At 43.6% G+C, this 25,327-nt stretch overlaps 1 protein-coding gene across 1 annotated transcript; it reads left to right on the forward strand.

The window, feature by feature from the left end:
• The first annotated feature begins 20,461 nt into the window (after nt 1-20,461).
• Nucleotides 20,462-25,104, forward strand: CTSL (cathepsin L). The gene is made up of 7 exons (XM_065745660.1): nt 20,462-20,727; nt 21,092-21,214; nt 21,296-21,451; nt 21,781-22,005; nt 23,516-23,684; nt 23,979-24,096; nt 24,905-25,104. The coding sequence occupies exons 1-7, from the start codon at nt 20,548-20,550 to the stop codon at nt 25,002-25,004; spliced, it is 1,071 nt and encodes a 356-aa protein (XP_065601732.1). The 5' UTR covers nt 20,462-20,547; the 3' UTR covers nt 25,005-25,104.
• The last annotated feature ends 223 nt before the right edge of the window (nt 25,105-25,327 follow it).

Raw genomic sequence — 25,327 nt, forward strand, 5'->3', positions numbered from 1 at the left:
AGCAGAGCCAGGCTTGGGCTGGGCACGCCTTCTCCTTCCTCTCCCCAGCAGCAGCTTCCTCACACCACTGCCTGGCCATGCAACTGTCTTGAGCATCCCGGGGACAGGCAAGAGCTGTGGTGTAAGCTCCCTGTGTGGGAGCACCTTCTGGCACCCAGGCAGAATTATATGTAAATTATATGAAAGAGGAGTAGTGATGGAAGTAGAATAGGATATAAAAGAAAATAAGGAAACTTGTGAAATTAGTGCTTATCTTCCAGATGGTTGAGTACTTGAAACTTTTTATCATAGGTGCAGTGTTCAGATGTTAAGGTCTGGAATTAGAGCCTAGAGTCACAAAAAGTTTGATGTTCTTGCAAGGATAACAGATTTCACAAGCTTTGCCTGTATCACAAATACCTGCAGTCTTTCCTTCCACTTTAGTCCACTGGGGCACGAACTTCGGGAACTATTTCAGATTCAACAACCCAGATAATGCTGCTGCCTGAGGCCCCTCTGTGATGATTGGAGCCACGCAAATAAAACCTTCTGGGCAGTAGGAGTGCAGTAGTAATTAAGTGTTGAAATAGCCAGACTAGAAAGCATGTTGATGGAACTCACCTTTGTGAGACATCTCTACTGCTTTCTTTAGGGAGGAGAGGTGATTTTAGATGTTCTCGGAAAGCAAATTGCTCCGCCTTCCATTCCGCATTATTTTCCTGCTAAAAAAGACTGGGGGGTATCAGTGGATGGGAAGCTGGACAGTTTGCAATGTGCCCTCACAGCCCAGAAAGCCAACTGTATCCTGGGCTGTGTGAAATGATGCATGACCAGCAGGGTGAGAGAAGTGATCCTGCCCCTCTACTCTGCACTGGTGAGACCTCACTTGGAGTACTGCATCCAGATGTGGAGTCCTCAGTACAGGAGTGATATGGACTTTGTTGGGAGTGTGTCCAGAGAAATGCCATAAAAATGATCTATGGAATGGAACACCTCTCCTGCAAGGAGAGCTGGGGCTGCTCAGACTGGAGGAGAGAAGGCTGCAAGGTGATCTGAGAGTGGCCTTTCAGTATCTAAAGGGCAGCTACAGGAAAGAAGAGGACAGTCTCTTTAGTACAGTCTGTGGCAACACAATGAAGAGAAATGGCTTCAAGCTCATGGACGGTAGACTTAGGTAAGAGATGAAGAAAAAATATTTAGAGTGAGGGTGGTGAGTCACTGGAACAGGTTATCAAGTGTTGTGGTCGATGCCTTGTCCCTGGAGACTTTCAAGGCGAGGCTGAGTAGGGCCCTTTGCAATCTGATTTAGCTGTGGTGTCCCTGTTCATTGTGGGGGAGTTGGACAAGGTGGCTCTCAGAGGTCCCTTCCAACTCTAAAGATTTTGTAGCTCAATGATTACCCACCCTGAGACCGTGGCACATCAGGGCTCAGAGTGGCCACGCTGCAAGCGCACACCAGGTGGACCACAGAAGTATGACAGCGCATTCTCTCTAAGTAGGACGGAGCCTGTGTGCTTGTAGAAGTTCCTAAAGAGCCACATACATCCCGTGATGGTAGAGCCAGCTACACCAAATGCAGGTTGTCCTGTTCTGCTGGCCTGGCAGGCATCCTGCTCCACCTCACCTGAGCTTTCCTGCAGATGCACTGCAGAGATTGGTGGAAAGCAGTAAACAGCACCAAGTGGTTCAGCAGCCAGGCTGTGTGTTTGGGCAGAGGGAAAGGAGCAGGTGCTCCGCTGGGTCACTGCCACAGTTTCAATCCTCAGTTCACATTTTTCAGTCAGGAGACTGCTGGCAGCCGACCAGCAGATTTGTCCAAGGCCTTGTGTTTGCAGGGCAGTTCATGCATGGGTGCATGTGTGTTTGTAACCCTACTCAGTACAGCTGATGGGGGTTAGGTGCCCCATGGCAGCAACACCTGTTTCCAATTTGTTTTTAATTCTTTTGGGATATTCTTATAGCAATGAAGAGAGCTAAACAGAGAGTTTGTGTATGCAGATAGGCGAAATCACTGACAGCCTGTCTGAACTCCTGCAGGATCTGGCATAGAGGAGTTGTTAACCAAGTTCCTGCATAGCTCAGGCCAGCACTCCAGTCTCAGCCCTGCAAGGTTTTGGACTGTTTTTCTCCAAGTATCCTACACAAGGCAAAAGCTACCTTGTGCTGAGGGTGAGGTCCTATTCCATCCATCTTCCACTGCAGCCTCATCCATTGAGCTCACACCAGGCCCTATGTGCTTCCTATGGGCCTACCAGCCTGCTGCTGGCCCTGCAGGCTTTGCCTGTTGGCCTGGTTTGCTCACTGCCGGTCTAGAGGCCAAGGGGCTGCCAGCAAGGGCAGGGCCAAATGTCTTCTTGTCAGAAGTAACTCTGGTCCAAATCACAGAATCATAGAATTGCTCAGGTTGGAAAAGACCTTCAAGGTCATCAACTCCAACCACAACCTAACCATACTACCCTAACAACCCACCACTAAATCATGTCCCTGAGCACCACATCCAAATGGATTTTAAATGACTCAACCACCTCCCTGGGGAGCCTATTCCAGAGCTTAACAACCCTTTCTGTAAAGAAGTTCTTCCTTACATCCAACCTGGCACAACTTGAAGTTATTTCCCCTCTTCCAGTCGTCACCAGTGAGATGAGACTCACACAGCTCTCACTGCAGTCACTTTTCAGGTGTTTGAAAAGAGCAATAACGTCTCCCCTCAGCCTCCTCTTCCCTAGACTAAATAGCCTAAGCTCCTTCAAGCTAAGCTCCTTGGGAAAGCACCCATAAGCAATTTCCATTCTGCCTCAAATTAAAATTTCATCCACATCATCACCAAAACTGGAACAACCCCATGAGAACTGGACTTCAATATTTGTTTTAGCTAGAAAGATTTCCACAGGTCATGAGGTCTGATGTCAGTGACCCTTGGCAAAGAAGATCCATAAGAAAGTTCACCATTACCCAGAGCCCTTGTCTGTCCCCTTGTGGGAGGAGCACAGGGCACGCTGCAGTCCTACAGCAAACAAGAACATACAAGACAAAAGAAATATGGTGCTACTTTCCCACAAACATTTCTGAATATAACTAGTCTGCAAGTCATCTGACCCCTGTCTCTTTTGTTATACCCAGCAGCCATACTCAGTCTGTTCTTATCTGGGTTTGTTACCTTCCTTTGAGTCAGGAAAGAAGAAAAATACATGATTTTACAGTGCAGCAGCCATTCAAATGCTTTTTCTCAAAAATATACAATGAGCAAATGTAATTAAAAATCAAAGTGCTTCCTAGGCAGTGAGCCTAGATTTTCTATTTCTTACACATCAAATACCACCACCAGTTTTCTGACTTAAGTCTAGTTTGCTCTACCTGGAACAGCGTTAATTAAAAAAAAAAACAGCCATGTAAATGAATCAGAAAGCCCTTTGTCTAGTATTTTAATAAACCCCAACAACTTTAAAGGATGTTCTCTGTTCCTTCTTCAGAAGTTGGGTACTCATTTGATGTCCCCGTTCTTTACTGAGGATGGCCAGACTGCCCTACAGTGGCTGATACACAGCACAGGCTGTCCCAGTCAGAAAACATCACGCCAAGAGCCAGAGCAAAAGTCACCTTGGTGCTCAGTGCTAGGTCCTTTGTAACACAAGTCAGGGTGGGCTTTTCCCAGGTATTGTAGCTGGGTACAGAATTCCAGGCAGTGCCAGAGACAAGCCATTACCACAGGCGAGGGAGAGCTTTTCTCTGAGTGTTCCACACTGACTCCATAAGGAGGTTGCAGTACCTTTTCTTTTGATGGCAGGAAGCTTGACACACTCTGCAGAGGTGCTGATTGTACTCTTCATATTGAGACATCACACTGCACAGAGTGGAGGTGATGTACCATTTCTGGAGTCTCTGTATGTACCATTTCTGGAGTCTCTGTATCTCTAGGTACTCAGTATGTATATTAATGGAGAGTACACAGAGATTATTGTAGTTCTGTTCATCCTTAGGTTTTGTGTTTTGTTTGTTCTGTTGCATATGGAAAACAAAACAGTAAAGCTTTTGGTATATGATTGTGGTGGAGCTTTTGGAGTCTCAACTTGCAAAATATTTTCCTCTTTCCTCCTAAAGCAAATATAATATCAAAATAAATAAGTGAGAAGCACTGGACTGTGTTTTGGGATGAAGACAAGGTTGAGCTTCTCAGTGCCCCCTTTAATTCTGTCTTTAGTAGTCAGACCAATTATCCTACAGCTACTCAACCCCTTGAACTGGAAGACACTGATGGGGAGCAGAATAAACCCCTCACATTTCAGGAGGAGACATTTAGCAACCTCCTATTCCATCTGGACTGTTTTAAGTCTATGAAGCCAGATGAAATCCACGTAAGAATATCATGGGTGCTGGCAAAAGTGATTCCTGAGCTGCTTTCCACCATTTGTCAGCAACTGGAGACTTGTCAGTGCGATGCCTGTCTACAAAACAAGTCAGGAGAATCTAGAGTCAGGAGGATCTACATACCTATCAGCCTGACCTCAGTTTTGGGGAAGGTCTTGGAGCAGATCAACCTGAGTGTGATCACACAGCATGTGCAGTACAACTGTGGGACCAGGCCTAGCCAGCATGGGCTCGTGAAAAGCAGTTTCTGCTTGACTGACCTGATGTCCTTCAATGACAGCAAACCCATATAGTGGGTGGAGGAAGGGCTATGGGTACAGTCTACCTAGACTTTGGTGAAACCTTTGACTCTTCCACAACATTCTCCTGGAGAAGTTGATAGTCTCTGGCTTAGGCAAGTGTACACTCTGCTGGGTAAAAAACTGGCTGGATGGCCAGGCCCAGAGGAGGGAAGGAGGGAGGGAAGGAGGGAGGGAGGGAGGAGGGGAGGGAGGGAAGGCAAGAAAGGAAGGCAGGAAAGGAAGGAAGGGGAGAAACAGAAAGAGGCTGGGATCTGAGGTATATGTTGTATTGGTTTAGAAGACAAAAGGTCATCTACCTTATCTGATATGGATATGAAAAAAACAAAAATTTCAAGAGAAAAAACAGGTGAGAAGGGAGAAGTGCTGGCAAGAAGGTTCCCCACAGCAAACACTCGAGTGTTTGGACAGGCAATTCTATGTGTGATCAAACTACTTTTTTCTCTCTCTTCTTTTTTTTTTTTTTTTTTTTTTTTTTTTTTCACCTAAGTACGTGTAAGGGTGTTTTATTAAAACTGTTCAAAAAGTAGCTCTGGTGGCCAAGTCCAGGAAAAAACAGCAAAAGAACATGTGTAATGCTAAGCTGAGGAGTCACTCAACAAGGGTGTGTGAAGATCTCTCACTGCACTTTGAAGTATTTTAAACATTTGTTGGAAAAAATGCTTAATATCCTCGAAGACTGACTGCAGAAATGCTTAGGTTAAGATTTTTTGCTTCCTGGAGGAAATAAGTCTTTAGATGCTTCCTCTCCTGATTTCATTTTCACTAGGCATTTTTATCACCAAGACATGTAGTGATGGTGTTAGTGCAGGATGGAAAGTGAGGGCCTCCTCAGCTCTGCAGCTTCTCTGGCCTGAAGGCTCCACACTGTGTTTTTGTAAACCTCTGCAAACACACTGCTGAAGTGCCTCCAGTGCCCTGGATGCCCACCAGAGCCTGATGAGCCCCTGGAAGCAGACACCGAAGCTGTCTGCAGCACTGACCTGGCAGCAGCCACGTCCCCTCTCAGCTGCCTCAGTTCACTTATCAGCAGCATGGGGGAAATAACACATGCTTTCTAGCATTTGTTGATGTGAAGAGGCTGCTGACAGGCACCCACATCCCACAGACAGTGACAGATGCTGTAACCAGTAGCTCAGCAAACACAGATAAGAATGTCCAGCCCTGTCTGTCACCCAGGAGAAGCAGGAGATGCTGCAATGGGTTTGCTTAGGGCACCCAGTAGCCCTCATGTAGTACAATCCACACAGGTTAAAGAGTTCCTTTTAATTGCTATTAGCACATAAAAGAGAGGAGATGCTGCAAGGAGATGAGATAGTGAGAGGCACAGCAGCAGTGTGGACCACTCTCCATCACTCATGAGCAGCTTCACCTTGTGGGCAGGGTGCTTCTGCTGCCTACCACACTTAAGCTGATAGCACTCCTAGGGCCGCCAATGCTTTTTTTTTTGTTTCTTGTTCCCAAATGTTAGAAGAGTATTTGCTGCAGCTTCTGTCCTATAAGCCATGCAGACTAAAACTGCAGGTGCTGCACTTCAGTATGAATCATCACATAAATATCGCCACAGTCATTGCTTGTCACAAACAGGTTTATTTCAAAATGCCTCTTGCAACACTCCTCCTTTGTTTGGCTGCTTTACAGCCAGCCCTTCCTTGACTACACTGAGTGCATTTGACTCTGGAAGGAGAGAGGGACTGTCTGGGTTTGTCCCTGCCACCCTGGAGGCACAGTCTGTTCAATTCACCTGTGGAAAGAGGTGAGGGACGTCTCATCGGTCACTTCATGGGACAAACATATGTTGTGATTTCACAAGGTGAAGGCTTTTTGCAACACAGTCACGTATCTAGTACATCCTGTTTCCTGCATGGCCAGTGTGTGGTGTGACCTGGTGGCACAGGGGGATAAGGCCACAGGCACCAAGTGCACTGCTGCATAGGCTGCAGCCTCTGCCCTGGGACGTGGTCCTGCAGCTGCTGAAACACAGATCGCAGCATGCCTCAGCCCCTCTCCTCTCCCCGTATGTAGCAGCATTGAGGGCACTGCAGCACAAGCTCTGTGCCTTAGCAGGAGGGACCTCTCCCTCACTACTGCCCCTTTGCAATATTGTGCCTTCAGGTTATCTTGTCAGCCAAAGTAAGAATCTGATAAACAGGAATACAAATCAAAAAAGCATGCTGTGAAGTATTTAATGGGAAAAAGACTATGTCAGCCCAAGTTACTGGCACAGTTTGTTTAATCGCCTTAGCTGCAAGCCAAATATGTCATGTGCTACCACACTAGCAGGGCCCCTACTCAGCATACCTGCACATCTCTGCAAATGCTTGGCTTAACACGAATGTACTGAAGCTCTTCATCTTTCAAAGAGAAAGCAAACTGACTTTCTTTGTCTAGCACTCTGGCTCCTGCAACTATCCATGCCTGTCAGTGTGAATTCACTCACTTCTACTCAGCCCCAGTAGAGGAGAATCTCCTCCTACTATTTCTTGTCTTGTACTGTCCTTTCAATTACCTACTCCTTACAGATAGATAGCTGAGCTTTTCTGACAGGAAAAACAACCTGAGGAGAGTAGCAAGAATTTTCAGGGATGTTGACAGCACTGGGAATGCTTTATTTTGTCAAAGAAGGAAAAAAAACCTCTTCATTCCAGTCTGAGGAAACTCAGAAAAAAATTAAGTTCTGCAGGTGACCACAGAAAACTCTAGAGACACTGTAAAAGAAAGTGTGTAAGGAAAGGCTCAGAGATGATTTTAAAAAAATACAGATTGGGTCTTATGCCATTGTGCACAAGCGGTACCACCATCAAGCCACCTAATTCAAACCCTCAATTTGGACAGTGGTTGTTCAGAATTTTGAAATATTGCTGCAACATCTGGGCAGGTCAGTACAAAACATAATAATCCTTACACTCAACAGTAAGCATATCACCTGCAAAAACTGCTGCATGGGCTTAGTGGTAGTGTTGGGGCAGAAGGAGCCATTGTCAGCAATCTCACTGGGCCTCCACAGCATACAGTGTAATTACAAACCCTTATGAAATTGCTAGTGCCTAAAGTTCAGTGTTTCCATAACAGAAATGTCAAGTTAGTCTCCATTTAGTCCTCTGGAAAATACTGTCTTACTGTATACACGCTGCTCAAAAGATAGTATCTCCAGTAAGACTACAGATACGTGCCCATAACTTTGCTACTACCATTTTTCATTTTTTAGTCTTCAAAAAATTTAGTGGTACAGACTTGAAAAAAATGGAAACACCACATTATGTGTGGACAAAAGACATAGTTTTAACAGCTGTTTCCTAAATAAAAAGGACTAATTCTGCCACCCCAGTGAGGCAGGTATGATAGATGTTAAGTGCTTGCAAACATCTAAATATCTGTGTATGGTTTATTGGTTTGAGTGAGTTTGCCAAATTACAGGAAATTACCTCTGTGGATAACCTTACAGGGCATGGTTTATCGCTGCCTTCAGAGATGGAATGGATTGAGTTTCTTGTATAAAGCATTTCTTTTAGAAGTGACACCTACAGAAAGTGCCCTACTTTTAAAACCTTTTTAAGGGTTTTTAAATAAGGTATTCCTTAAAAAAAAAAAAAAAAAAGCAACTGATACCATTATCTTGATTGGTTTCTGCTGCTGATGGGAAGTAATTGCCACATCATACCTGGCAGTCACAGGGTGTTCAGTCTTTACAGTGATTTCACATACCCCAGAATCACAGAATAGAATCACATGGTTGGAAAGGACCTACAAGATCATCTTGTCCAAGCATCCACCCATTACCATTATTACCACAGGCTACTAAACCATATCTTGCAGCTCCTCATCCAGATACCTCTTGAACACTTCCAGGGACGGCAACTCCATGACCTCCCTGGGCAGGCCATGCCAGTGCCTCACCACTCTCTGAGAGTATTTCCTTGTGTCCAATCTAAACCTCCTCTGGTACAACTTGTGGCCATTTCCTCAGGACCTTTTTGTTGCCTGAGAGATAAGGCCAAAACCCTCCTCATCACAACCACCCTTCAGGAAGTTGTTGAGTTGAAGACTTAAGTGGTCAAAACCAGACAAACAAAAAAGCAAAACTCAAGCTGTCTTTGCTTCTCCACAGACTGCCTGCTTGCACAGCAAAGGATTGTTCTTCCTAGCCACTGTCACTGTACTGCTCTTTGCTTCAGTATAGTCCGGTTTCTTTACAAAAATATGTTCCAGTAGGAGTATGTCTTTCTTGCTCTTTCTAGCTACAATGCTTTGTTTCAGGAGTCTGTCTGCAGTAGTGGTACTGATGTAGCTATAGATGGAGTCTTGTGCAAGTAATTGAGAAAACCAACTATGAAGACAGCTGGACAACATGGATGAAAGAAGAACATGATTCTGTATGATGAGAGATGGCAGGGCAGCTCTGAACAGTTCTCATTATCTTCAGACCTCTCTTTTGTCTCTGTTCCTCACTAGAACATCACAATCCCTTGTTTCCTGTGTGTCTTCCCATCCCCACTGGGCAAGAGGGAGCTGTGCCATTAAGTCCAGAGCCTATCAAATTATTGCTGCTGTTCTTTGAGCTCAGCCTGTCTTCTGAAATCCAGGAAGAAAACTCTCTGATTCCAATGTGGCATTAGAAAGAGGCATTCCTTTATTCCTCATGATACATTCTGGGCAACTTGACAAAACAAGCACATCCTCCCAGAGTTCAAGTTCTACATTTAAATGGTTCATACATACATATGCAGTACACTGGCAAACATATTCATTCTTTTCCAAGAATTCATTAGTATATGCTAATGTCCTCCTCGGCATCCACAGTTGTGCTTAAGGTAGTCCTATGTCCACTTACTTTCTCCCAATTTTTCCATCATCAGCTTCAGCACAGAGACTTTTGGCTGAACTCTAGAAGTCTTTTCCCAATTTGGCAAACTTCCATTGCTTGTTAGGCCATAATAAGCAATTTCCAAAACAATAAATATGAAATCCAAGGAAAAAGTAATTGCACCTGGTGGACAAAGACGAAAGTAATCCATTATGACTCCAGGGCTTCTTGTGAAGCAGAATCACTGAGAAAATATAAGGCTGTTCACACACCAAGCAAAGCTGAAATGGAAAGTTGTAGAACTAGCACTCATTGATTTCTTTTGTTACACTAATATATTGCTCCTTAGAATAATATACAGATCTCTACTGCTAAACAAACCAGCCTTTATCAAGCCTACATATGGATGCAAAAAGCTGTGTGTTTTGCTGCCATTCACATGAAACTAAGTATTTCCTTGTCCTTCCAAACAGGAAAATGGAAAAAAAATGGCTGTGCTTGCATTCTGTTTATAAAAAGCCCCTGCTTTGTGGTACATTCTCTTTCAACTCAGTGAGAAAAACAGTTGTTCTAGTAAATTCAAAACTGTTTGGGTAAGGTGAGGTAACGCTGGCTGTTCCCAGAACTAGAGTGAGGGATGAGCAATTGAAACACAGAAATCAGCAAGGAAGAAGCAAGCGAGATATGCACAATTGCAAGTACAAAACTGAGGATGAGGAGAAGGTTGTCCAGGAATTCGAGGACAAAACTTTACTGGAAAAAAAAAAAAACAAAACAGTCTCACCTATTAAGAGCCAACCAAGTCTGTCTATCAGCAGTCTTATCAGGAAAAATAAACACTGCACCCTGCAGGTGGGTCTGCATGACTGTATCTTTGCTGTACTGTGTGAGGGCATAGACCCAATATCTTCCATGACCCCTGCTTAAGGAGACCAGCAGCTCAGCCAAGACCTCAGTAGACCTGAACATTTCAGTTCTGCTGCTTTCTCCTCCTCCAGGCTCTGTACTGAATTCAGGATGCAGAACTATATCTGGGATCATGAATTATGAGCAGAGCTGAGGAACTCTTCAAATGTTTCTGGTGTTTTGCATGAAACAGCTCCAGACCTTCTTTAGAGATGGAAATAACATTTTCTCTTTAAAAAATAGAAAATGAGTATTGAATTAGCGTTCATCTCAAGAATTTAGGCAAACCTGTGGTGATATATATTCCAATTCTGCAGTCCAAATGATTTGCCTCTGACACTGTAGCTTTAGGTAGGAGAATGTGTAGAAGAGTGTCCCAAAAGCTGCATGGAGATCTTATAGACACAGCAGTCACAGGTTATTTTCAGCACTGACCTCCCACTTCTCCTCCAGATTTACTTACCAAAGCATCATTACTTAACAGTCACAGAAAAAGGCATTCAATCAATGCAAAGCATTTGGCCATGATGTCATTAGAGTGAGGTATTCTGTTATCTCCGTTTTATTTTTTATGGTTACCTTCATTGAAGTTTTACCCGAAAACATGCAGTGTGTACATTAACACTGTATCTACGGTGGCTCTTCCCTTCTACTTCTCTCAAAGGATGGTGATAAGGCAAGGACAGTGCTCAGCAAAACCCAGCTTCGCTGTGAGGTGTCCTGCTGATAAAGACTGGGGAGAAGGAAGGAGAAATCTTACTTTTGCTTATTTTTGTTTTGTAGATGTTGAGGAATAAAGGAGCGACACAAAGGACTGTGAAGGAGGCTGATGGGTGGAAGAAGAAACCCCACACACTGTGCCAACTGCTTTCGCATCGCTGCCATTATTTGCCTCTATTTTCACCCCTCAGCCCAAGGAACAGTCAACACACAACTCTTGCCACATCAGGCAAGGCTGCAGAAGGGATGTGCTGAGGAAGCAGGCTACCTCATACAGGGGCTGGTGTGCTCGCACAGCCTCTCACACAGAAGCTTGCCGGTGTGTGTCCCTCAGCAGAGGTACAGTCCTTCACAAAGGACGCCAAGCAGCAGAGCAAAAAAAACAGTAAACACAGACAGCTAGCTAACCACCTGAGCCTGGACTACCTTAACTGGTTTTTAAAGACAACCTGTGCTTGCTGGGCTTGACAGAGTAGCTTTATATAAGTTAATTAACATTTTCAGTCCCCTTCATACAATGTGGGCAACTGAAAGTGTGAATATCAGGCAGTGGGCATCTCATACCCATTTATAATGTGGCCAAGTGCTGAAGGAAGTGTGGGCTAGTCTTCGTAGATTTTGCCACCCCATATTGAGCTGCCTTTCATTGGGCAGTAAAGGGGGAAACAAATCTGGTTATTATTAATTACTAGAAATCAACCAAGTCTAATCCTGGTATTTGAGTAGAAAACCTGGTAGGTTTAGTTGCAACTGTTCTGAGGTGAGGAAACTTTAATACTACTTTGGGGGAACGTTTTAATTTAAATGATCTTTAGTATACTAGGCGCAGAACACTGTTAAAATGTTTTACACTAAAAGTTTACCTTTTTTTTCTAGTAATTTTCATGCACATTCTGAGTGGTTAGGACAATGCAAATTCAGCACAGGGAACAAAATGCAAAGCAATGTTTGTAATGCTGTATATGGGTTCTGGATACACCATCTTTGGCGGTCATTTGGGGAGATGTCCCCCTCCTCATTTTTTCCATGGATGGGCACAGGTTTTAAAAGGACATTCAGTTTCCACCTAACTTTTACTGATTACTTTTTTGGATTTGAGCCCCCATGTTGCTCTTGTTGAACAAGCATTGCAGTTAGGAATTTATCATAGATAAGCAATACATCTGCATGCTATATCAGTTAGATAAAATGGCAGATCTTCTAGGACATTGCTCAAACTGTCTTGTGTAGAATTATATTTGGAAGTCATAAACAGCAAAAATGGCAAATAATTGATTTTCAGATATCACATACAATAAAAACAGACACAAAATCAGATTTTATAGGTAAACTCTGGATTTCTAACTTGATAGTTTTTTAGCTCTTTCCTTTTTGACTCTCTCATCTAAGTGTATCTCTAAGAGAGACCCTTTTGTGGTCAGGCTGTGCATGCACCCAGTTGTAGATCTGAGTGCCAGGGCTATGTGCCAATGCCTGCAGCAGAGGAAACCCCTGAGCAGAGAGGCAGTGACTGGAGTAGCCAGGCAAACTAATCTCTGTGGTTTGGAGAAGACACACTTCCACTTATGTAGCCCTGCAGCATGGGTTTGTCAACTGAAGTAGCCCAGGCTGGTCTCACTCACGTGGATCTTGCATTTTGAACAGTCATTCTTCGCTGAATCAAATCCAAAATCCTTAACAAAAGCAAAGCAGGGAAGGGCCAGCACTGTGTTTGGATTGCAGTGTGTGCTCAGCTGTCTGCCCCGCATGCTAATGGGAAGCATTTGGGGCTCTATCAGGGGAAGGGGGCAGGAGCTAGCTCAGGCACGTGGTATTGGGAAAAATCCTCTTACCAGTGATGGGCAAGGGTTGGATTTTTGCATCAAATCGAGGGTATTGCAGGTAATGAGTTTTTTGCAAGTCAGTGTGTGAAGCAGCCTACTTGGCTGATACTTGAGGCCCTGACTTCCAGAAATGCTGCCTGGGGAAGGAGATATTTCCTAGTAAAAGATGCTGGCACATGAATGGTGAAACACATATCTGAGCAAGCTCCAATTCTAGACAGCTGGGCAACAGTCCAGCACAGCTGTGTGGAACCATAGGCACCACATCAATAATGTTATGCTGGAGCGTGTTCAGAGAAGGGCAGCAAAACTGGTGAGGGGTCTGGAGCACAAGTCTTATGAGGAGCGGCTGAGGGAGCTGGGATTGTTTAGTCTGGAGAAGAGGAGGCTCAGAGGAGACCTTATTGCACTCTACCACTTCCTGAAGGGGGGTTGTGGTGAGGAGGGGGTGGGCCTCTTCTCCCTGATAAATAACGACAGGACCAGAGGGAATGGCCACAAGTTGCGCCAGGGAAGATTTAGATTAGACCTGAGGAAGCATTTTTTTTCTGAAAGAGTGGTCAGGCACTGGAATGGCCTGCCTAGGGAGGTGGTTGAGGCACCTTCCCTAGTGCTGTTCAAGAAGCGTTTAGATGAGGTGCTAAAGGATTTGATTTAGTAGTTGGGTAGGGATAGTGATAGGAGGATGGTTGGACTAGATGATCTTATAGGTCCTTTCCAACCTTATGAACTTATGAACGTATGAACTTATGCTAATCCCACTCTCCTAGCACTGAACAACTAAGCATCAAGAGACTGCCATCTTTGAGAGAAAAGGAAGACGGGTGGTGGGCATGAGATTCATTGTATGAATACTATGTCAGCTAATCGCTGTGCTCCTCTGCAAGCCTAGGGGTACTGTTTAGAAAACTCCCTGTGAATGTTTCCATAGGAGCAAGAGGAAATTGTGCAAGCTAATAGTTGCTCATGAGACAAGTTGGAGGAACAGCAATTCAGTTCTCTGCTCTGTGAAGGCTGAGCTATGGCCTTGTCATGGAGTCAACAGGACATTACCTGTTTAATGCTGACCACTAACTAAACTATTCTAAAACTTTCAGCTTCAGCTCACATCCAGAAGAACAACCCTTCATGCACACTCACTTCTAGAGCCTCTGTAGGAACCAGCTCAGACTTCTCCTCCTTTCAGCTGTGCTGTCCTGAAGTTTCAAGGTGTACATCTAGTGTGCTTTGCTTGCTGAGGGCAAAAGATAAAGAGGCCAAAGGAGATTCTGCTCCACTGATACTGATGAGATTCCAATCAAGCAGATCTTTTGTGACCAGAAAGGTCCTGTGAAAGACCTGGTGTAGTGTGTCAAGGGCACAATGATTAAAGAACCATTTCAAAAACAGTGATTAAAATATCTGAAATGACTACCTCACATGGACAGCAATTACCAGCATCCTGGTGCACCAAGGCTGAGCTTGTGGACCTCAGAGAGAAGCAAGGCAATGCATACTGCAGTGATTTATACTGCACTTGTTTGCAAACCCAAAATGAGCTAACATTTGCATTGATTTTTACTAGCAGAAGAGTGAGAAAAAGGAACACAGTATTATTTACCATACCTCTGTGAAGAGCCTTGAGTGAAAAAATCCATGGGTTATTAATTTCACTTCACTGGCAACAACAGTGGCATTGCTTCTTTTTTTCCCCTCAGTCTTCCCATTTGTCAAGGGGGATTAAAAGCAATTGTGAACCACCTTTGTTCTTACCCAAAAAGCACATGAACTCATTTCTTTTTTTCTCTTAGCTGACTGTAAGGAAAATAAAGTTTAAATCAGTATTTGATTGCTTCAGCTGCTTCTCTCCTCTTCTGTAAACTAGCTTTTATTTAACCTTCCCTCACATGATCTGTTAATGAAGTCCAGACTGTAACTTTTAAGTTTAAAAATAATTCTTCACATCACTCACAGTCTCTAACCTTATCATAGGAAACTGCCCTTTAGACAACACTGCTCCGAGAACAGCAGGAGACAGACAAACAGATTTTCTTTCATGCTTTGCAACTGTTTGCAACATCTTGCTGAAGCACAAACATTGCACTCAGGGTGTATCTCTCTGAACTTTATTACTACTTCCTTTTCAAAACAGAAAGTTTGGCTCTTTATTTCTTTAAATTCAAATGGATATGAAGTACTACCCTAAGCTCTCTTGGAATTCTCTTAGAATGCCTTCACGGTGATCTCTAGAGTAAGAATGGGTAGTGAGAGGAACTTTAAAACACGGACAGGATTTGCAGCTTCTAGACTATTAGAATAAAAACTAAGGAAGACAGGAGATGGTAACTCCTTGTGCGTGAAACTTGAAAAAAAGCCATTTTTAACATGAGGAAGAAAGACCATCAGTGTTCTGAAGTTTTAGAGAAACATTAATGCAATGTGAAAATTATTCTACATCTGCAAACTTCAATATCAGCAAGTTATCCTCCTACTTTTTCCCCAGCTCTTAGAATCACAAACTTTCCAGAGCTCAGAAATTACTATCCGCTAGAAATCAAGAGACACTGAGTAAGACTAAGGAATCCTGAATGCAGTTTCAGGTGCAAGAGTCTACACACACTGATTAAATCTTCAACAGCTGACCACTATGATTCAGTATTTAGGCTCTTTTTATCTTTTTGTATGTATACAAATGTAACTTTATGAGAAAAACCTCAAGGAAAATTAATATTGAGGGGTTTGAGAAAATCCAACCTTAAAGAAGTGGTGATAATAGATCTCCCCCCCCCTCCTTCCTTCTTGCAAGGCAAGCAATTCCTTGCATCATTCCTCAACTCCTGTGACCAGGTGAGATATTGAGATGTAAATTGAAGCCACCTTTGCCTTGTAGGCCATCAGGGAAACTGGAATGCAGTTTTATCTGTTGCTTTTAATCTTTTCCGAGATCACAAGGATCACGAGACCACTAAAAACAAAGAAAAGCTGTGTTGCTGCTCCCCAGCCATCTCCAAGGTCAGAAAGCCAACAGAACCCTGTTTGTGTTTCCTTGAAGAAGACTGTTCCTTTTTTAACCTACTAACGATGCAACTGACGTCTCTGTAGGTGCTCCAACTGAAGCACCGTTTGAATCTGATTTCCTACTAACGAGAAACGAAAACAAAGATTAAGTGGGTACTTACAAATGTTTTTAATGTTGAAGGACCATTACAAACCCCAGAGTCACCTGAGGTCCTAGGTGCGGAATGCCCTGCATTGGGGAGAAAGGAATTTTTATGGAGCTGCAAGAACAAAAACTACTCAGGCTTTTTGGTATTCTTTATCACTCATGTTCAAATTGAGTGATGTAAAACAATACCCACAGTTTCTAAAACATTACTGTAACTAGCATTAAAAATACGCATTTAAAGCAAGCAGTACTTAAGGTAACGCAGGTACATCTGTTCCATGACACTCCTAAGTGTATGAAACAATCACTTTGGTACTGGAAACTTACCATGCTTGTTTTCTGCAAGAACATTTACTGTAAAATACAAGTACAGATCGTAGTATACAAGTATAGTGCCCTTTCTTTCTTGCTGGGAGAAATGGCATCCAAACAAACCATTTGTTTGCACCTCAATAAGAAGCATGGCACACAAGTTACCTTGAGATAGCTGGTCTGTGGATCTTTTCCAGTGCACACCCCTGCCACAGAGAAGTATGACATACCTTATTTTATTCATGATTCACAGATGTTTCTGACACATTGCCAACCTGCTGCAGCTTTGCAAGTCAGCTAGCTTTGATTTTTGGATTTCTGGGTCTTTTTCTGGCAGATACAGGTAAGCCCATTCCTCTTTGCATTGCAAGACGATAATGAAGATGAAAGAGGACGTAGAAAAGGAAAACAAATTTCAGAAATTGTGACTTCAAATAATCAAAGTAGCAAATGGAGAGGGCTGTGCTTCATGCCTGGGATGTGCAGTGGTAGCTGAATTTCATGTTGAAGTTTCCCTGGAGATTAGTGCTGAGTTCAAACCACCAACCACAAAGGCAATACACCACTATGCAAGTTCTTGTGCCTATTGAGAAATAGACAGCTTCTGTCACCTGGTGGCTTGTGGAAGCTGAGAGCAGTTTTGGAGCTGCTGCAAGGGGAACATGACCAGTTATTAAGGGGTCGTCCTTGCCACTGAGAAGAATGGCAGGTCTTTGCCAAAATAATTGGAATTTTGCATATATGGAGTCCTTCAAAAGCTTGAAACAATCAGGAATGTTACCTTCTACAAAAAAGAGATGTGAATTAATTAGGCAACAGAGGTTGTGATCCTTCACTGTTTTGATTTCTGTGTTATTGGAGAAGGTACTGTGACTACTGTGATTAGCACAGCTACCTATAGGTTGGCATTGCTTGTCATTGTCTGATGCTGAAGGAGGTTCTGCCTTTCATCGTTTCTTCCAGCCTGGAAGGAGTGCTTTGTACACAAGATACTAGTCCCTGCAGGGATATTTTCAAAAGAACAAAGACTACTGTGGCTGGTGTGACTGCAGTAGGACATCAGAAGGTAGCAGCATTTGATGAAAAAAGATTTCTAGCTATATCTGTCCACTCATTACCTGTAAGTACTTCCACTGGCCCACCACTCACTTCAACAGAACACTGCCATACTGCAATTTGGTGCGTGAAGACATTGTGGTGTACAGAAAGGACCAACAGGAACAGTGCTGTGACAGCACAGTCCATGGCCTAGGAGCAGCACTGAAAATAAAACTATATATTAGCTTTACAATAAGGTATATTTAGCTTGATCTAGTCTGTCACCAGGCTCTGCAGTATGGCTGGTGGTCTTCACATTGAGGACAACTCTCAAACAGGAGTTGTCTGCACAGGGGCCAGAAACACAGGAGTCCTAGGCCAGCTTCCCATCACAGATTTCTAAATGGCATTCTTGTGATGGCCAAGTTGAGACCACAGCCACTCACTGCCATGATTATTTCACTTCATCTGCTTATGTTTCCATACCTGGTCTTGCAAGCTTCCTGTATGTTTGCTTCTCATCAAGGGCAGAGAGACTCAGGACCTTGAGATTCATCTACTGAGAAGCCACAGTGAGTAACTGTGTGGCTGGGTTGAATAAATGGTTTAGACAGGATGACTTGGAGAGTACTGAAGGCAGTGAGAAAGGATTTTCAACCATGTACAGCAATGAAATTAAAGGCAGAGTGGGGAGGGGCAGAAAGAAATCTGGCTTTTGAAGAAGAAAATATTGGAGAAATTAGCTGAACAACCTACAAAAATACCTGAGGAACTGATACATCCACCTTGTAGTTATGATTCATAGCAAGCTGTAATTTAACGTGCTGAAGGTGAAAGTATTCCTGTTATCTTCAGGAATTTCCAGAAATTCTTTGATTATATTTGCTTTATTAGGTAGTTAAAAGAAACCTGTAATGTGAGCTTACTTTCACAGTGAAAATGGCATCTGGTATTTTGTGTGTTGTGAACACGCACTAAGAGTACTCACAAAAAGAGGCAGCACCATAGATACACACCATGGGATCCCATACTGGCTGGTGACATGGTAACCTCCCAGAGGCAGGACACAGTGTTATCTGGGTAAGCTTTGGTTTGTCTTGGTGTAGCCCAGGGCACATTACAGCACACAAGTGATTCACCGTGCTCGTTTTAAATTCCACAACTTGCTACCATCCCCCCATCCCCAAAACCCCACAACAACCCATAAGTTAGACAAACTATGAAATTATCTCGCTATCACAAATCATTTGCACATAAACTAGCTATGTAGCAAAGTTTCAAGTTGGAAAAATACAAACGTATACTCTTATTCAGTGTATATATTTTAAACTCTCAAATAAGGGAATAGAACATTTTCCTTAGGAAAGGCCAGTCTTTGACAACAACAACTGTTGTTTGTCAATTAAAACTACAAATGGTAAATGTTTAGCTGAGTAGAATAAGGATAGTGAGATTTTCAGATGTTAATAGACTTAGCAGTTCTTGTGCAAATGCACAGACTGTTGCAGTTTATATTATGCTTTTTTCTCCCCCCTCCCCCCCCAAAAAAAAAAAAATATTGCTTCTATGGTAGCCATACTAGTTGTAACAAAACACAGAAGGTAAAAACTTAAACTTACAGGAACTCTTGTCCGTGGAGACCTCTTGAATTTTAACAACACATCTTTGCAAATCAAAAACGTTGAGCAAGTAAGTTCTAAAAATCGTGATGCCTCTAGTATGCATCTGCTGCATTCCAACTCTGAGGGAATCCTTCAGTGTTTCTTTTACAAAGACCTCATGTTTTCAAAGTGACAAGTCTGCATGCACAGATCCATCATGACAGCCCCAAGTGTTTGTATACAATCTTCGACTTAAGTAAGCAGCTCAGCTTTAAAATGTCTTGTTTTCTCAGAGGTTTTGCAAGGCAAGTTTATTATTCTTGGTCTATTTGCACTTCATGACCGTGTGTGTGTAATGAGTACTCTGAAAAGACAAGACAACCTCTTCAGCTTCTCAATGTGTATTTGGCTCTGTGGGGCTTCCTTGGGCCAAGCACTTCTCTCATGATAATCTGGTTAAGGAAACACGTTTTGTTTGTCCATGTGTGTTGTGACACATTTTGTGTCTTAAGACATCAAAAAGGGGAGAAACACTTATCATGTGATTTCTGCCTTTTCTCTGTTGTGCAACAGTTCACAAGCCCCGCATTTTAACCCAGTGTTTGTAAGCAAAAGCTATCAGAAGTGCTGTTTTTACAAGAATTTACAGAGGAGCCTCACATCGCTCCTATTCCACTTGTAGAGGCAAACACCCTGATAAAAAACAAAGCCTGTCTGCTCTAAGTCCACACACGCCGTAAGGTGGTGAAACACCCAATCCTTACTACATCAGGTCCGGAGGGAAGAAAAATAAAATAAATAAATAACAATAAACAAAACAAAACAGTTTTCACAAATTAAATCGCGGCAGGCCAGAGCCTCCACATCGCGATCTAAACAGCGCCTGCAATAACAGCCGGGGCACTGCAGGGCAGTTCCCGCGGTACAGAGGCCGCCAGACAGCGGCCGCGGACGCCCTCAGGGCCGCAGCGAGCCCCGCCGCAGCCCTTCTCCGAGCGGGCGGGCGGGGCGAGGCCGGCGCTGCCACCAATGGGCGCGGTGGGGCGGGCGCGGCCGCGATGGCTATAAAACATGGGCAGCCGGGCTGTCGCCGGCTGAGCGCTGCAGTGCTGCGAGTTGTGCTGCGGCGGATCGAAACGAGGTGAGCGGGGCGGGCGGGTTTCGGGTGCTGCGAACGGCGGGTCCCGCACATTCCCGCCCCTCCAGGAGTCGCCATGCCCGGCAGGCTCCCGCTGAGCCCGGCCTTGCTTACCGCCGCAGCGGACGGCTTCGAGGCCCGGCGTGATGGGGCGGAGGGGCAAGACGGCCACGGAGGCTGCGGCCTGGCTGCACGCCCGGCCTGGGGGAGCCGCGGTGCTGAGGGTTGGTTACAGAGCTCCGAGGGGTGAGGGGGGAGGAGCGGACTGCTTTCTTCGGCGAGACAAAAAAAAAGCTCCGTTCGGGATCTATGCCCGACTTGTTTCCCTCTCCTTGTAAGGGAAGAGGGGAGACCCGAGTCTTGCGTTGCGAACTGATTTGTTCCAGCGTTAGAGGCTGTGAGGCGAATGGGGCTTTCATGCGTGTTGTTTTTCCCGATGGGCGTTGCTCAATTTCCGGCAGATTTGTCAACATGAACGTGTGCCTGACCGTCCTGTCCCTGTGCTTGGGGCTGACCTCTGCTGCTCCGAGGATAGATCCCGATTTGGACAGTCACTGGCAGCTATGGAAGTCCTGGCACAGTAAAGATTATCATGAGGTGAGTGCTTGTTGGGTGGCCCCTGTGGTGTGCGTTCAGCTCAGCAAATACTGAGCGTTCTCGGCCGGGCCCCATCGGCTGAGTCACGAGTGCTTTGTTTTAATGCCGGCCCTGATCTGTGTTTGTGGAATTAAATCTCTACCTTCCTGGATCCCTTCGCTGTTTTCATGTAACTGCTCAGTTATGCTGTGCTTTTTTTTTTTTTTTTTTGCACGGGAGTGGCAAAATGACCATTTCTGAAAGCATTCCAGCTCTTTTTTAGAGGGGTTTGTTTGCCTGAGTATACAAGCTATAACAAAGCATGGTGTCGCTTAAAGCAGATTTTGAACTTTCTCACTGAAATGTTGCTTTTCTGGCTTGTCAGAGAGAGGAAAGCTGGAGGAGAGTGGTGTGGGAGAAGAATCTGAAAATGATCGAACTTCATAACCTGGATCATTCGTTAGGAAAACACAGTTATAAGTTGGGGATGAATCAGTTTGGTGACATGGTATGTACAGAAACATGAAACATACAGTTCTGAACAGTAGTATGCAGTAGATTATGACTTCATGTCTTGAATTTTCTTCAGACAACAGAGGAGTTCAGGCAGCTGATGAATGGCTATATACATAAGAAGTCAGAAAGGAAGTACAGAGGATCCCAGTTTCTTGAGCCCAGCTTCCTTGAAGCACCACGATCTGTAGACTGGAGAGAGAAGGGATACGTAACTCCAGTTAAAGACCAGGTATTCTATGGTGGTGGATTTTTTTTTCCTGAATGCAGCTTCAATTTTCATCAAGGACAGATGGTATTGTTTAATGAACCTTAGCGCAAGCCTACTGAATTAGGTTCCTTTTTGGTGAAATTCTGTACCTTGTTAGATCTAATGAGTAGACCTTCTGTATTAAACGACATAAACCTCAAACAGTGTCTCTACTTGAGCATAGTAGGAGCATGAAACTGAAGTTGGTCTTGAGGCTTTTGATTTTTCTAATGTTTAGATCAATGGCACAGGACCTGTAATTGCCTGATGTATCCAATATAGCAACTTGTGGTTTTTGCTTCGTATTTCAGGGTCAGTGCGGCTCTTGCTGGGCTTTCAGCACAACAGGTGCTCTTGAAGGCCAGCATTTCAGGAAAACTGGAAAACTTGTTTCGCTCAGTGAACAGAATCTTGTGGACTGCTCCCGCCCTGAAGGAAATCAAGGCTGCAACGGTGGTCTCATGGACCAGGCTTTTCAGTATGTACAGGATAATGGGGGAATTGATTCAGAGGAATCCTATCCATACACTGCAAAGGTAAATGTTATAGCTGAGCATGCTGCAGGTACAGCATCTTTAGTGTGAGCTATAACTGTTGAGAAACCTTACGACTAGAAAGTAAAAAGGCTAAATAGTCATCAGTACATCTGCTTTTCCTCTTGCATCCTTCTGAAGAGATGTAGAATGGCTGCTAGCCCCAGGTGCTGTAGCAGTCACTTACTGCACTGACCTTTGGGGTCAAAATCTTACCAGACCAGTTGGAGAAACTAGGGTAAATCTTGTTATTGCTTCCCTTCTATCAGATGCCAGGCCTTACCTTTGATGACATGCCAAACCAGGATTTGGATCTTGGCAGAACTGATGCTTGGCCCTGGGGGTTCATTTCTGCTTCTCATAACAAAGATATTATGAGTTGTTGCCCATAGACTAAGTAATTCTTGCAGCACTTGTGGATTTTCTCAGATTTGACTATGCCTTATGTGCTATTTCTGGGCAAAATTTGCATAAATGCAGTCAATGAGTAGATTTCTAAAATACCTGTAATGATCTACTGAAAGTTAAACAGGCATGAGAGGACAGAAGGGCAGTAATAAATGGTGGTGTCACCTGAGTTTTACTGTTCAGACTTTTACCACTTCAAGTTTTGCTGCTCTCTGGAGACTTTCAGTTTGTCTTCTGTTGACTGAATGTGCAGTAGCAGTGACATTCATCGTGAATAACACTGAAGGAATTGGATTCCTATCTGCTTGTTTCTCATCTTTTTTTGTGGAGAGGGGAGGGGAAAACTTGGCTCTTGTAGCGCTTCCAGTTGTTTATAGGAAGTGCTAACTTGCTGAGTATGAGAAGTAAACAACTGAGGCACGTGGCCCATGTTCTTTTAGTTGGAGGGGCAACTTAAGCTCTAGTTTCACCATGCAGATGAAGCAGGACATGCGTACTTTCTTTTTTTATATCAAATTGCCAGATGTCCCAACTTGACCTTTCTCCTGAGACAAATGCCTGGAATACACACAGTTCAGGCTTCGCTGTATGTGAAGAAAAAAGTAAAGCCTGAAATACAGGAATACTGCAAGCTCTTGCATTAAAAATGAGTAATTTCTCAGTCATTCTTCATGGTTTCCAGACTGACAGACTGTGGATTTAAGTGCTTGTTCAATTAGCAGTTTCTGGACTGCTCTGTAATTAATGAATATTTGGCTCTCTTTCTTTGCCTATTAATGCATTCTGGACATTGTTGTCTCAGAAATGTATGTATTTCCTACTAGAGAATGCAGTGTTCCTAGATGTGATGGTCTTCTGCATCTCATTGTAGGCTTCTTCGCCCATGCTCTTTTCCCCTTTTTCTGCATCTCTGAAAAACTCAAAAGCAGTTTCTTCTGCATCTGGTCTTCTTTCAGAGCATTCCCTAAGTGGGAAAAGGGTCCTTCTCAGTGCCTTGCATTCAATACAGTGAACTTGTGGTGTGTCTGGTAGCTCTTATGCTCACTTGTATGCTAAGTAGAGAACTATGTAGTAACCACTAGTTTTCTTATTTCTTTTAATTCAGGATGATGAAGACTGTCACTACAAGGCAGAGTACAATGCTGCTAATGATACTGGCTTTGTTGACATCCCTCAAGGACATGAAAGAGCTCTCATGAAAGCAGTAGCAGCTGTGGGTCCAGTGTCTGTTGCTATTGATGCAGGCCATTCTTCATTCCAGTTTTATCAGTCAGGTGGGGATTTGTTAGTAACTTGCATGAAGAGAATGTGTTGAGTACGCAATAGTTATTTACTCTTCAGTTTAATAAGTGCAAAATAAGTGCAGAACATGTGAGTCCTTTTCCAGCCCAGATTCCCACACTTTATACTTCTCTTGTATATGCTTATGCTTGCTGCTTACTTGTCTCCCGGTGATACATTTCACTTATCACTCCCTTCTCTGCACAGCTTGAGCTAATTAGCACTATACTGAACGCACTGATTCTAGTAGGGGAAGTTTGTTCATGTGTAATCTCTTACTTCCTCAGGTATCTACTATGAACCAGACTGTAGCAGTGAAGACTTGGACCATGGTGTTCTGGTTGTAGGCTATGGTATTGAAGGTGAAGATGTAGATGGAAAGAAATACTGGATTGTTAAGAACAGGTAGGACTCTTTTTCTGTGTGCTTCATGCTTTTTCTGGGAGGAAGGAGGGGGGGGTAGGGGGGTGGTTTGTCTTTTGGCCTAGGGTCCTATGAGGAGGCAACAGAAATTAAAATCTACACACAAAATCTGTAGACTGTTCTTGAGGTACTGCACGATGGAAGTGAAAAGCCATCTTAGATGCTGACTACCTAGTAGAGTGGGATCTGAACAGCAAATGCATTCCTCTGCCTTTTCAGTTAATTTGAGGGATCAAGGGACCTTGGTTCATAAGTTCATAAGTTCATAAGTTGGTGAGTAGCCTATGCAGCTAGTAGATGTTCTGAAGTGGTAGTGCATAGGAGAGCAGGAGGAAAAACAAGGTTGTGGTGGTGGTGAGGGGACCATGAGTTTTCAGACTGTGGGTCTACTCACTGGTCTGAGATAGCTACATTCCAAAAATTCAAATGTTGCCCTGTCCTGGGCTGGAAGAAAGGAAAAAAAAAACAAATTAATACTTAAGGGCATATCACATGAGTTAGTCTCATGCTGTCAGCATTAGTGGGACACCATCTTCACGCTGTCTGCAGTGTGGGAGCGCTGTCTGAACTCCAGCACTTATAGACCAAAATCCTCCTTTTGTGTGGCAGAGACCTCACGGTAGAGCTGCACTACCTTGTATGTAACAGAGGAACAAGAAACCAAAACATCTGATTACAGTTCCCTATGAGCATGGAAGGCAGTTCTCAGTTTAAACACTTTGTGGAGGAATAGTGTAAAAAAAAAAAAAGTCTTGAAATATGAAAATAAACCTTTTATTTCTTATTACAGCTGGGGAGAGAAGTGGGGTGACAAAGGATATATCTACATGGCCAAAGACAGGAAGAATCACTGTGGAATAGCAACAGCTGCTAGCTATCCACTTGTATAGTTTGAAGACTGAACATTTCAGCGTAAAAGGGGATAATAAACTGAATGACCAAACCCACGTTCACACATGTGATAGACTTGTATTCTTCAAAAGTCAACTTAATTTTTTTTAACTCCTGAAGTCTGTTTTACATGTTGGTCACATGCCACTTATTTTAAATTAATGTGAATGTTGGTATGTAAACAGCTTGTAATATTGCTGGCTTTTAACTGCTTAATCTAATAGATTCTTCTATGTATTTTTCTTTTTTTTAAATGGCAAATGTGCCCAAAGGTTTACTTTTTAAATAAAAATTTAATTTAGTGTGTACAGAGACTGGCTTT

This window comes from Cyrtonyx montezumae, unplaced genomic scaffold, assembly GCF_038088225.1.
Source record: "Cyrtonyx montezumae isolate F1298 unplaced genomic scaffold, pur_monq_1.0 scaffold_36, whole genome shotgun sequence".
Lineage (NCBI taxonomy): Eukaryota > Metazoa > Chordata > Aves > Galliformes > Odontophoridae > Cyrtonyx > Cyrtonyx montezumae.

What these genes read in the sequence shown, in the direction of transcription:
- CTSL (XM_065745660.1), top strand. Translation starts at nt 20,548, where the DNA reads ATGCGTGTTGTTTTTCCCGATGGGCGTTGCTCAATTTCCGGCAGATTT. An exon ending in TGAATCAGTTTGGTGACATG is followed by an intron (nt 21,215 to 21,295) that starts GTATGTACAGAA and finishes AATTTTCTTCAG; the next exon opens with ACAACAGAGGAGTTCAGGCA. An exon ending in TACTGGATTGTTAAGAACAG is followed by an intron (nt 24,097 to 24,904) that starts GTAGGACTCTTT and finishes TTCTTATTACAG; the next exon opens with CTGGGGAGAGAAGTGGGGTG.